This window comes from Gigantopelta aegis, chromosome 9 (assembly GCF_016097555.1).
Source record: "Gigantopelta aegis isolate Gae_Host chromosome 9, Gae_host_genome, whole genome shotgun sequence".
Lineage (NCBI taxonomy): Eukaryota > Metazoa > Mollusca > Gastropoda > Neomphalida > Peltospiridae > Gigantopelta > Gigantopelta aegis.
Window position 1 is genome coordinate 7,952,559 of NC_054707.1, and position 12,522 is coordinate 7,965,080.

General features: G+C 38.7%; 1 protein-coding gene across 2 annotated transcripts; it reads right to left on the reverse strand.

Moving 5' to 3' along the window:
- Positions 1–1,284: 1,284 nt before the first annotated feature.
- Positions 1,285–11,278, reverse strand: LOC121380907 (tubulin alpha-1A chain-like). 2 transcript variants are annotated; one of them, XM_041509934.1, is made up of 3 exons: positions 11,172–11,278; positions 4,875–5,097; positions 1,285–3,124 (listed from the first exon to the last, which is right to left on the reverse strand). In XM_041509934.1, exons 1-3 carry the CDS (start codon positions 11,172–11,174, stop codon positions 1,995–1,997), a joined length of 1,356 nt encoding a protein of 451 aa, XP_041365868.1. In that variant the 5' UTR covers positions 11,175–11,278; the 3' UTR covers positions 1,285–1,994. The 2 variants fall into 2 exon arrangements, with proteins under 2 accessions (XP_041365868.1, XP_041365869.1); XM_041509935.1 differs by lacking the exon at positions 11,172–11,278 and adding an exon at positions 9,764–9,991.
- Between the last annotated feature and the right edge of the window lie 1,244 nt (positions 11,279–12,522).

The window sequence follows — 12,522 nt, forward strand, 5'->3', positions numbered from 1 at the left end:
AGGGGCAAGGCATCACTTTGAAGAGAGATATTACATCAATTACCTTAAATTAATATAAATATACGTCATAATCGTAAGTTTGTCGAATCATTGAGGTATACTAATCTGCATGGAAGTTTAAATAAAATTAATATAAATATACGTCATAATCGTCAGTTTGTCGAATCATTGAGGTATACTAATCTGCATGGAAGTTTAAATAAGATTAATATAAATATACGTCATAATCGTTAGTTTGTCGAATCATTGAGGTATACTAATCTGCATGGAAGTTTAAATAAAATTAATATAAATATACGTCATAATCGTCAGTTTGTCGAATCACTAAGGTATACTAATCTGCATGGAAGTTTAAATAAAATTAATATAAATACATTCATTCTTTCGTTTGGGTGCGGGACGTAGCCCAGTAGTAAAACGCCCGCTCGATGCGCGGTCGGTCTGGGATCGATCCCCGTTGGTGGGCCCATTGGGCTATTTCTCGTTCCAGCCAGTGCACCACAACTGATATATTAAAGGCCGTGGTATGTACTACCCTGTCTGTAGGATGGTGCATATAAAAGATCCCTTGCTGCTAATCAACAAGAGTAGCCCATGAAGTGACCACAGGGGGTTTCTTCTCTCAATATATGTGTGGTCCTTAACCATAAATCTGACGCTATATAACCGTAAAATAAAATGTGTTGAATTCGTCGTTAAATAAAACATTTCCTTCATTCATTCTTTCGTTCGTTCGTTCGTTCGCACGCAAACACACTATTGACATACATGTATTCGTTTTGATGCATTCTGTCAACTCATAAATGTTTCTAATATAAGTTTCATGACGTATTATAGCTTCAGGATGAACATAAATGTATCCAGGGGGACTAAAATAGACAAGTTTGGATATATTACTATAAAGCTATTAGTAACATCAGTGGTTCTAGGATCGATCCCCGTCTTTAGACCCATTGGGCTATTTCTAGTTCAAGCCAGTACACCACGACTGGTATATCAAAGACCATGGTATACGATGCCCTGTCTGTGTGATGGTGCATATAAAAGATCCTTTGCAACTAATGGAAAAATGTAGCTAGTTTCCGCTCAATGTGCTCTAGTGGTGTCGTTAAAACAAAACAAACTTTAACTTTAGTAACACCAGAAAATGTCCACATAAACAATGGAAAGGCAGCATTTGGTATATGTAGATTGATGAAACAAAAACAGAGCCTTTCACTTTCGTTTGACATACACATGCCCATCCCTCGAAATAACAAGAAATAAAACACTAAACACTTCAGCTTTAATATTAACTTTAATAAATGAGTAAAATATATTTTTATTTTTTGTACATATTTTATTTGAAATATAAAAAAGATAGTTTTTTAACAGCTTTTAAAATAAATAAGCTATCGAAAAAGAGTCCTGTATAAACAATAAATAATAATAGGCATATATGATGTATACAATCCACTTGTGACCCCATGGTATACTACATTAAAATAAATTACTCATTGAAACCCGAATATATATTATCTATATGCTGCTTCAGTTCCCGAAGAGCCTAAGTTCTGAAATAAATAGCATTAATTTGTATACCGTGCCCGATAGCCTGTAAATATTATAGTACGGCATTTCTCTCAATTGAGGAGTCGTGGATTTAAAGAAAATTAATTGTCAATATAAAGAAAATGTTTTGGTATAGAACATAATTATCTTCTCTTTTGTTCAGTGAAAATAATGAACATGAATACACACGTACATGTTTTGGTTTTACCAAGAGCAAATCATAATATTTATTGACCGCTCCTACAATTTCTGGATATGGACATGTGATGTTTATCGAGAAATAGGGGCCTACCTTTAAAATAAAATATACATATACCATGTTTTAATGCTTAAAGCCAAATACCAAGACTAAAGATTGACTATAAATGGATATTGTTACTGCAAACATACTTAAATAAAGACTCAGAGACAGCTAAATATATCACGTGTTTTCTATTGTTTGTTTAGTACTCGTCGCCCTCTTCTACATCATCGGGTTCCACGGAGTCTACTCCAACCTCTTCATAGTCCTTCTCCAGGGCAGCCAGATCCTCGCGAGCCTCCGAGAACTCCCCCTCCTCCATACCCTCACCGACATACCAGTGGACGAAGGCGCGCTTGGCGTACATCAGGTCGAACTTATGGTCGAGACGCGCCCACGCCTCGGCGACCGCCGTCGTGTTGCTCAACATGCAGACGGCGCGCTGAACCTTGGCCAGGTCGGCACCAGGGACGACCGTCGGTGGTTGGTAGTTGATGCCAACCTTGAACCCTGTTGGACACCAGTCGACGAATTGGATGGTTCTCTTGGTCTTGATGGTGGCGATGGCAGCGTTGACGTCCTTGGGCACGACGTCACCGCGGTAGAGCAGACAGCACGCCATGTACTTGCCGTGACGAGGGTCGCACTTGACCATCTGGTTGGCGGGTTCAAAACAGGCGTTGGTAATTTCAGACACCGACATCTGTTCGTGGTAGGCCTTCTCGGCGGAGATCACCGGAGCGTAGGTGGCCAGAGGGAAATGGATTCGCGGATAAGGCACCAAGTTGGTCTGGAACTCTGTCAGGTCGACGTTGAGGGCGCCGTCGAACCTGAGAGACGCCGTGATCGAGCTGACGATCTGTCCGATCAGCCTGTTCAAGTTTGTGTACGTAGGCCGCTCGATGTCGAGATTCCGCCGACAGATGTCGTAGATTGCCTCGTTGTCGACCATGAAGGCGCAGTCCGAGTGCTCCAGGGTGGTGTGGGTGGTCAGGATGGAGTTGTACGGCTCCACAACCGCCGTCGAGATCTGCGGAGCAGGGTAGATGGAGAACTCCAGCTTGGATTTCTTCCCGTAGTCGACCGACAGACGCTCCATGAGCAGGGACGTGAATCCTGATCCAGTTCCTCCGCCGAAGCTGTGGAAGAGGAGGAATCCCTGCAGCCCCGTGCACTGGTCGGCCAGCTTGCGCGTTCGGTCGAGGACGAGATCGATGATCTCCTTGCCGACCGTGTAGTGGCCGCGGGCGTAGTTGTTGGCGGCGTCCTCCTTGCCGGTGATCAGCTGCTCCGGGTGGAACAGCTGGCGGTAGTTTCCAGTGCGCACTTCATCTGAATAATTAAAGTTAAATTAATTGATTGATTAGTGAATTGTAACGGTTTTATTTATAGTAAATTAGGACGATTTCCACTGTGTAATAGATAAGAAAATTAAGAATCTTAAAACAACGTAACACTAATATGAGCTATATTTCAGGAAATGCACCAGTATGGAGATAACTGGTTAATGAACGTTGATGGCAACGCGAAATATATATATAATATATATATATATATATATATATAATGTATCCAAAAAAGTAAATCACAAATCACTCTTCACCATTATCGTGTACAGTATTTATATTATATGTTTATCTGTGTATACTGCCGATATGTTGTAAAAACGTAAAGCAATAAAAGAACTTGAACTTGTACCAAAGTTAGAAGAAAATCAGTGGTCTAAGTCATTTATCCATTTCAAAGTGAAGCATGGGTAAACATTAACATTCTCGGAAGAAATATTAACGAAAACCTACCAGTGTAATGGAAATATAAAATGCAAAATCGTATTAAAGTTAATATGATTATTATGATTATTTAAATATGAAAACTAAATGTAGGGTGATATACATGTGATGGTTTCAAAAATGGGGAAAAGGTTGCACAGAATACTGGCCATTGATAGCAAACCTGGATGTATAAATTTACAACATTTACACTTCGTTTCTTCAATATTTGCGTGGTTGCGCATGGCGAATAGCAAATTAAAAGAATGTTCTGGAATGTGTGTAAGTAATTAAAGTCAAAGTGCTGTGGCAGTTTTTTTGCACCAGTGATTCGCATAGAACAGTAGCTCATTGCACACGTGGCGATTTGACATTACACGAGACATTTGTCTAAGCAGTTGGACACTCCTTCTTGATACACAACCAGACTTGACTCAAAGTAAACACGTCAGGTGAGCTGCGAAAAGACCAACATAGCTTTAAATATCACAGCACCTGGGCCTTGGTGCATGTAGTAGGTCAAATACGCACACACACTCTCTCGGTCTCTCTCCGACGCTATATAACCGTAAATAAAATGTGTTGAGTGCGTGGTAAAATAAAACATTTCCTTCTCTGTCTCTCTCTCTGTGTCTCTCTGTCTGTCTCTCTCGCTGTATGTGTGTGTCTCTGTCTCTCAAATATGCTCTCTGTGTCTCTGTCTCTGTATTTCCATGTGAGTGTGTGTGTGTGTGTGTCTGTCTGTCTCTCTCTCTCTCTCTCTCTCTCTCTCTCTCTCTCTCTCTCTCTCTCTCTCTCTCTCTCTCTCTCTCTCTCTCTCTCTCTCTCTCTCTCTCTCTCTCTCTCTCTCTCTCTCTCTCTCTCTCTCTCTCTCTCTCTCTCTCTCTCTCTCTCTCTTTCGTTGAAATGTTTACATTGGTAGATTTTTTTGGTCTCTTATCACTATTTTACTCAAGGACAAATACTGAAGAAAAGTCATTACAAGATGCAGATGACGATACTAAAATATCCAGGCGCGTATCTAGGGCACCCCCTCCACGAAACAGTCAATATTTAGCAGATGAATACAGTGTATTTATTGGTTTTTAATTTGATAAAGGCAATATCTTGGTCGGCAAGACACTTCTGTCAAACACTGCCATGTACAAACATACACTTCGAGGTTTTTTCTGGGAACAGTGCAAAATTCTAGAAAAAGACTTACAAGGACGATGCGATTTTGCTGAAACGATCTTGAGAGAGGTTTGTGAATTAGGCCCTTGGTACGTCTGTTTCTCTGTCTGTCTGTCTGTTTCTCTGTCTGTCTCACTTACCGACCACGGTTGGTTCCAGGTCGACAAATATGGCTCTGGGGACGTGTTTGCCCGCCCCGGTTTCGCTGAAGAAGGTGTTGAAGGAATCATCTCCACTTCCTCGCGTTTTGTCTGCCGGCATCTGACCGTCAGGCTGGATCCCATGCTCCAGACAGTACAACTCCCAGCATGCATTGCCGATTTGCACGCCAGCCTGTCCAATGTGGATACTAATACATTCACGCTGAAAAGAAAAAAGAAGTAACGTTTGTTTTGTTTAACGACGCCACCAAAGCACATTGATTAATTAATTAACCATCAGTTATTGGATGTCAAACATTTGGTCATTATGACACATAGCCTTCAGAATCAGAGGGAACCCGCTACATTTTTTTCAGTAGCAGCAAGGGATCTTGTATATGTACTTTCCATAGACTGGGCCGCAAATACCACGACCCTTGATATACATGGGCGTACATAGGATTTTGAAAAGGGGGGTTCCAATACATAGGATTTTGAAAAGGGGGGTTCCAAAATAGATTGCAGAGATATTGGGCATATATTTCTATGTTGAGTAAATATAATAATGTCAGATATCAATGTCAGATATATTAAATTATAAAAAAAAGCGATTTCGGGGGGGGGGGGGGTTCGGTCGAACCCATCGAACCCCCCCTATGTACGCCCATGTATACCAGTCGTGGGGCACAAGCTGGGACGGGGGAAAACCAATCGGAAAATGGACCTTTGAATCCAATCAATTGCAAGTATTTATTAATAGGAAGGTGATGGTGTTATATTTTAATTATTATTATTTTAATATGTACTTACTCGCTCACAAAACAAAAGACAAAAAATACCATGTCCTTTGTTGTGGTTGTTGTTGAGTTTTGGCTAGGTCGGCACACAAAAACCTGTGATCGAATTCATCAACGGGATCGATCCTACGATTTTTTGTGCAACAGAGCTGCATACAATAAAACGAACACATCAAAAGGGAAAATGTCCCACCAGGACTTCTCCCTCAGTCCATTTATCACTGTCTCATTAAGTCGTTGGAATAAAACAAACATAGTCGAATCTTACTAAATAAAAAGAAATACGAGTGTTGACAGAATGAAGTGCTTCTTCTATTCTCAACACAGACGGATGGAAAGAAATGTTTTATTTAACGACGCACTCAACACATTTTATTTACGGTTATATGGCGTCAGACATATGGTTATGGACCACACAGAGTTTGAGAGGAAACCCGCTGTCGCCACTACATGGGCTACTCTTTCCGATTAGCAGCAAGGGATCTTTTATTTACGCTACCCACAGGCAGGATAGCACAAACCATGGCCTTTGTTGAACCAGTTATGGATCACTGGTCGGTCAAGTGGTTTACACCTACCCATTGAGCCTTGCGGAGTACTCACTCAAGGTTTGGAGTCGGTATCTGGATTAAAAATCCCCATGCCTCGACTGGGATCCGAACCCAGTACCTACCAGCCTGTAGACCGATGGCCTAACCACGACGCCACCGAGGCCGGTCCAGACGGATGGATTAAAAAGTGCATGTTGTTGGTGAAGAGGACATGTGGATATTTTACCAATAGGAATGCTCTATTACCAGCATCTGTGGCGTAATGGTTATTGTTAAGCCATCACATAATTACTGATAAGTAGTGGGTTCGCATCCTGGTACTGACTCCCCGACAGAGTGAGATTTAATGATTCAGTAAGACCATACACTGCACCGACTTCTCTCTAATTACCAACTACCAACTAACCACTATATAACCATGCAGTCTTTGATATACAACTCACATCACTAGGATGTGTACTCCGAGTACTCAGGACAACGTGCTTGAACGTTAATTGGATTTACACATGAAAATAAAGTTAAAATAAAATGAATTGCGAATTTCTGAACAAAACCAGCTCTGTACTAATCAGTGTGAAGCGAGCCTACGATCCGGCGTACGTCTGTACTAGAAAAGAGAGTTCGCGCCCTAGATGTACGTGCCGGTGTGTGTCCTAACGACAGAACGCAGACGACAGAACGCAGACGACATGTTTGTCTTATGTCTGCTACCACAAGTTATCACGACCAGCGGCTTCCTCGCCAGTCCTTGTACACTTCTCAGAGTATTAACTGTTCAAATTAAAGCGACATGTTTACTGGTTTGAAAATAAATAAAACAATATATATATATAAAAGTTGACATGCTGTTTGCGTTGTTTGTTTTGAAGAATTTAGAAGATGACATCTTCTTTACATGAAGATCAGTTTGAAGTAAACATATATCTGTATGTACAATAGTATTTGGTTACTATTTTGTATTTTGTACCTGAGAATATCGGTCGAGATCGTTAGCGATACCATCAGTACTTTGATACACATTTACAAGCATAGGGAGAAGTCCTATATATCGATATGGTATGCAAGTATCACACGTTTTTATAACGTACATGATTATACATAACATAAAGTTCAACAACTTTTCCAGAAGTTAAATACAATATTCATAAGTTAGACCAAACATCAAATTAGGATCGTACCGTGTTGCATGGGTCTACCACTCGGTTAGGACTACCTGTGCTGTGGACTACAATCAACACCACTATTTCTACTCCTATTTCTATTTATAACCTAAATACTGAAAACTAAATCATTTCCTACTAAAACAAATTATATCTGTAACAATACTACATTTTTAGTTATTTATTTTACCATCGTTTGCAAACAAATTTACTGTTGTCTGCACACACATTGCGATATGGTAACAGGTCAGTTTTGGAGTTTTGTGAATGGAGCAATTAATATGCCAAAGAGAAAAGGTGCGTTTGACTGAGGAAAATTTGACACAATTTTGAACGGTCGGTCAAAAAGTAAATGGCAGAGCTAGTATAGGTTTTGACATTAGTGAATCGAGAGTACGGTAACAGAAACGTTTCATTTATATACCTTTATTATACGTCATGATGTCATTGCATAAGCTGGCCTAGAGATTAACATGCGGAGGTATAGTAGATCAATTCTCGAAAGGTTGTTTCTCCCTCAACCAATTTTATTATTATTATTATTATTGCTGTGTATATATGTGCGTACGTGTGTGTGTGTGTGATAATTATTAAATTATTATAATATCTGTTCACTTTACTCACTTCACCTCATTTGTATAGAAGGAGTAGGTTTTCTTTCCTTACAGATGTATATTTTAATTTTACAAGAGCCTGCAATAGGCCTACTGTTTGAGGCAAATTTTGGAATTCAAAATAGAAGACCAAGACTAAGAACAATGGAAACGGAAGAAACAGTATCTGTATTAGACGACGAGCGGGACGTAGTCCATTGGTAAAGCGCCCGCCTGGTGCGCGGTAGGTCTGGGATCAATCCCCGTCGATGGAGCCATTGGACTATTTCTCGTCCCATCCAGTGCACAACTATTGGCATATCAAAGACCGTGGTATGTGTTATCCTGTCTGTGGGATGGTGCATATAAAACATCCGTTGCTACTAATAGAAAATGTAGCGGGTTTCCTCTGTAAAACTATAGGTCAATATTACCAAATGTATGACATCCAATAGCCGGTGATTAATAAATCAATGTTCTCTAACTTTAACTGTATTGGATGAATATGATAAATACAGTCCTGTATATGTTGACAATAATACTGAACATAGAATCAAACACTTATTTGATGATACCACCAGTGAGCAGAATGACACTGAACCTGATCCAATTAGCACAAGTTACAGAAAGGATGCAGTGGATTGTCTTTGTCTGAAAATCAAATTTATGACCATATTTTGAAGTTGAGGGAAATGGAAAAAGAGCAGAAGGAAATGTAGGCCTACATAATATTTTTGCTGGATAAAAATTAAAGGAGGGCGGAAGCCCTCCTCCCTCCACCCCCCTAAAAACGAAACCAGAAAAGAAAAAGGAAAAAAAAGGTGGGAAACATGGTTACTGTATAGGCTAGCCCGAGTACTTGGCCTACGTGTAGGCCTATCGTTGGGTATTGGTCGACTTTGCGAAAGGACATACCCCTTGTTTTAATATTATTTTAATAAAGATTTCAAGAGATCTAAAAATAAAATAAAGGTGATCCCCTAAATTGGGATATCATGTCTGTGTTCTTTTTTATTTCTTCATCGAATGAATCGATCGCACTGATATCGTCAGGTGATAAAAAGTAGTTTCGTTTTTGTAAAGGCGGTTTATATATAATTTGGCATCCAAGAAAAATACTTTTAATGATGAACACTACCACTTCCGTTATTTTTATAAGCGGTTATACCCCCAAAATGAAAAGTTTCTAATATTTTATAAAGAATTGCCGAATAAACAAATGACTAATTAAAAATCATCAATTACGACCAACTACATCTGCAGTTGAGAACAAAATATCAGACGAAAGTTAGTGAACACAAAAAGTGATTGACCGAAGCTGTTAAAATAGTGTTAAATTACGTAACGGTAACTTTGTTTTTGCTAAGTTGTAGGTTTTCCCATATGACGGCTCATATATACATAATAATAATAATAATAATAATAATAACGAACTTAAGCTTTTAAATGACTGTTAAATATTAAATGCTTAATAACAAGCACAATAGCGTTATTATGATCTTTTTTTCTTTCTTTTTTAATATATATATGTAAATTGGTGTTTTGTGTGTGTGTGTGTGGGGGGGGGGGGGGGGGGTGTTTTTGTGGGGTTTTTTTTGTCGGTTTCTTTTCGCTCTTTTCTTTTTTTGTGGGTTTTTTGGAAAACCTGATTTGCAGTTACGTATTATGAAAGCACACACTAATTTAACATGGAACTGTTTAACATAAAACCTATACCGCAAGTACAACATTTAGCCATAACCGTGCCACATGTGTACGCTTAAAGCTTATATACGAATATGGCAATACTTTTCACAGTCGAATGTTCGCCCTTCGCGACGACACCATTTTTCCCTCCATGGAGACGCAGACGAACGTGGTCACCGTGTTGATACAATCTCCGTTTGCTCTCGTCTCCGCGTCACACTGTTTTATTGACGTTAGGCTGCCACAACGCTGACATTCTTTAACAAACGAACTCGCCTCACCAACGCCAGCTGTTACTACCGAGTCGCGTATCTCTCCATACAAACCACATCCAAGATGGTGGACCTGATATATTATACATGTAACACAAGCCTTAACTGTGTAACCTCCATGCCCATTGTGTAATATTAATATATATTTCACAGTACAATAATATATTTTTCAGTACGAAAACTTTTAACAAACAATAAAAGTCCCAGTTTACTTATTTTTATAACAAATGTATATAGTCAAACGTGTTAAATTAAGCAACCACCAAAGTGAGTATTAAAAATGGCCTTTTTAGACAGGTGGATGCTTAATACAGGTCAGTTTAAACTATATTATATGGTTTGGGAGAATGCAGCAATTGTGGCCTCTTAGCACAGGTGTCTGCTTCATACAGGTGACAGGTAGAGCAGGTGTGACAGTTTAGTTCATGATAAACACAATCATTATGGATCGACCCAGTCTTTTCATTCGGTAAACTGTCAGTATGTGTTGGCGGTCCGGGTATGCGTCTTTCCAACACATAATTAGGCTCGTAGGTGACCTGATTATCCCTTTAAGTCCGACGCCGCATTCCTATAGTCTTATCCTTCTGATCTTAGGAGCTGTTTATAGGATCCATATATTACATTTTTAGAAATCGGCAGCAAATATTTTGTGGTTTAATATTAATTTTGATCTGAAAAACCTACATCTAGAGGATTTTTTTTTATTAACTATACAACTGTTTTTGGAAATAAATCTTACAATTTTAAGAGATCTAATTATGAAATTCAAAATATATAATTTTACATTTAATTTAAAACTGGTTTAAAAGATTTATGCAAGAAATATAATACTACGCTCGTGTCCTTTCGATACGTTTTGAAACAACTCTTAAGATAAAATTATTGATATATTAACAGCCAATCATGTAGTATTCTTTATATATAACATAGCTTGAAAATAATCATCAACATTGTAAGAAAGAAAATTGTTAAATAGTTTAATGCATCAAATAATATTTCAATATTTAACATTTAAGAAGACTGACATTGTATAAATAAATAAAAACACTATTAAAAATAAATTGTAAGAAATAACACTATTAAATAGTTTTTATTATTTTATTTTATTATTTAACATAAAATATAAGAAGACTGACATGATATGAACAAGTAATAACACTATTAAACATTTAAATGCATGAAATAATATTTTATTATTTAACATAACATTTAAGAAGAATCATGACAGTACATACCATGTTGTTCTGAGTTGTAAATGTGTACACAAACTGCTGGGTACCTCACACAGACGTTTATGAATCGCACGTGAGTCTGCCTAACGCTGTGACAAGCCGACTTGAAGATACTGCATTTATCACTCACCTCTTGGGCTATAGCGTTACTACGGCTCTTTCCATTGGTCACTTACATTATTGTCCTAAGGATGGATCCGAATTTTTCCCTTTTGCCATTGGTTGAAAAGGATGTTAGGCGTTAACTGATTTTCAGACGCGACACGTTTTATCGACTGTCTCTTTCCAGGAAAAGTCTTTAAAACTGAACTGACGTAAAGTTTAAACTCGTAAATGCAAATTTATACAAAGGTGGTGTTTGTCTTGGTTTTTGCAACAACCGAATGTGTAAAAAAGAACATGATAGACCTACATTAGTAATTAAATGAATATCTCATCATCAAAGGAATTAGGAAACTTAATTCTGGGGGAAATTATAGTAGCCTATTTGAAATACATAAACAAAACAACTCCGCATTATAAAAAGAACAACACAAACGTCAAAAGCTACTAACAAAAATAACATACTAAGATCATACACAAATAGATCTTGGAGTAATCTGTTTTATATCTATACTGGTATTTCTGTTTAAAAAAATATTGCAAATTGTAGCGAATAATATTTTGTTATTAAATCTTTAAAACAAATGATATATATCCAGTACCTTTTAGAAAGATGTTTTGTACAGCCGGGTTGAAGTTCAACAAAAATAAGCTTCCATGTGAGCTCCGTGGTCTAGTGGATAAGCTGCTGGACAATCAAGCTGACGATAGTGGTTCAAATCCCGTCAAAGATGGCTCACACATTCATACATCTTTCTCATCTATCACCCTCTGCCTATCATTCTCATTATTTTAATATAAACTCTTTCCGATCTCTACCACGATTTCAATCTGTCAGTTTCCTCCGACTCTGTCTTCTAAGCTGTCCACACCATCGCCTACCTGTCTCAGCTTCCTCCACGGGTGCAGTCTCTGTGTATTTTCCTGCACCCACCTGGCATCCTCGTCCTCTGCAGCTAATAAAGCTGGTCTGCCCCACGGCACTAACTAACAACCGCCGGTAGCAGGGGTGCATAATAGGTGGTTACAAGTACCTCTTAACAATGCCAGAAGTAACTACTAAACACTCCTTGAAGTGGTCAGACTAAGCCCACAGCTAAAAGCTGATGGGGAATGGCAGGTGTGTGGCACAGATAGCCACAAAAAACAAGCACCTGTCGCGGTTGGAGATACATGGACTGGGATGTGGAGGTGGACAGCGAAAGAAGTTGAAAGATAGGAGGAGTTGCCAGATCGGGAAGAAATGCAATGG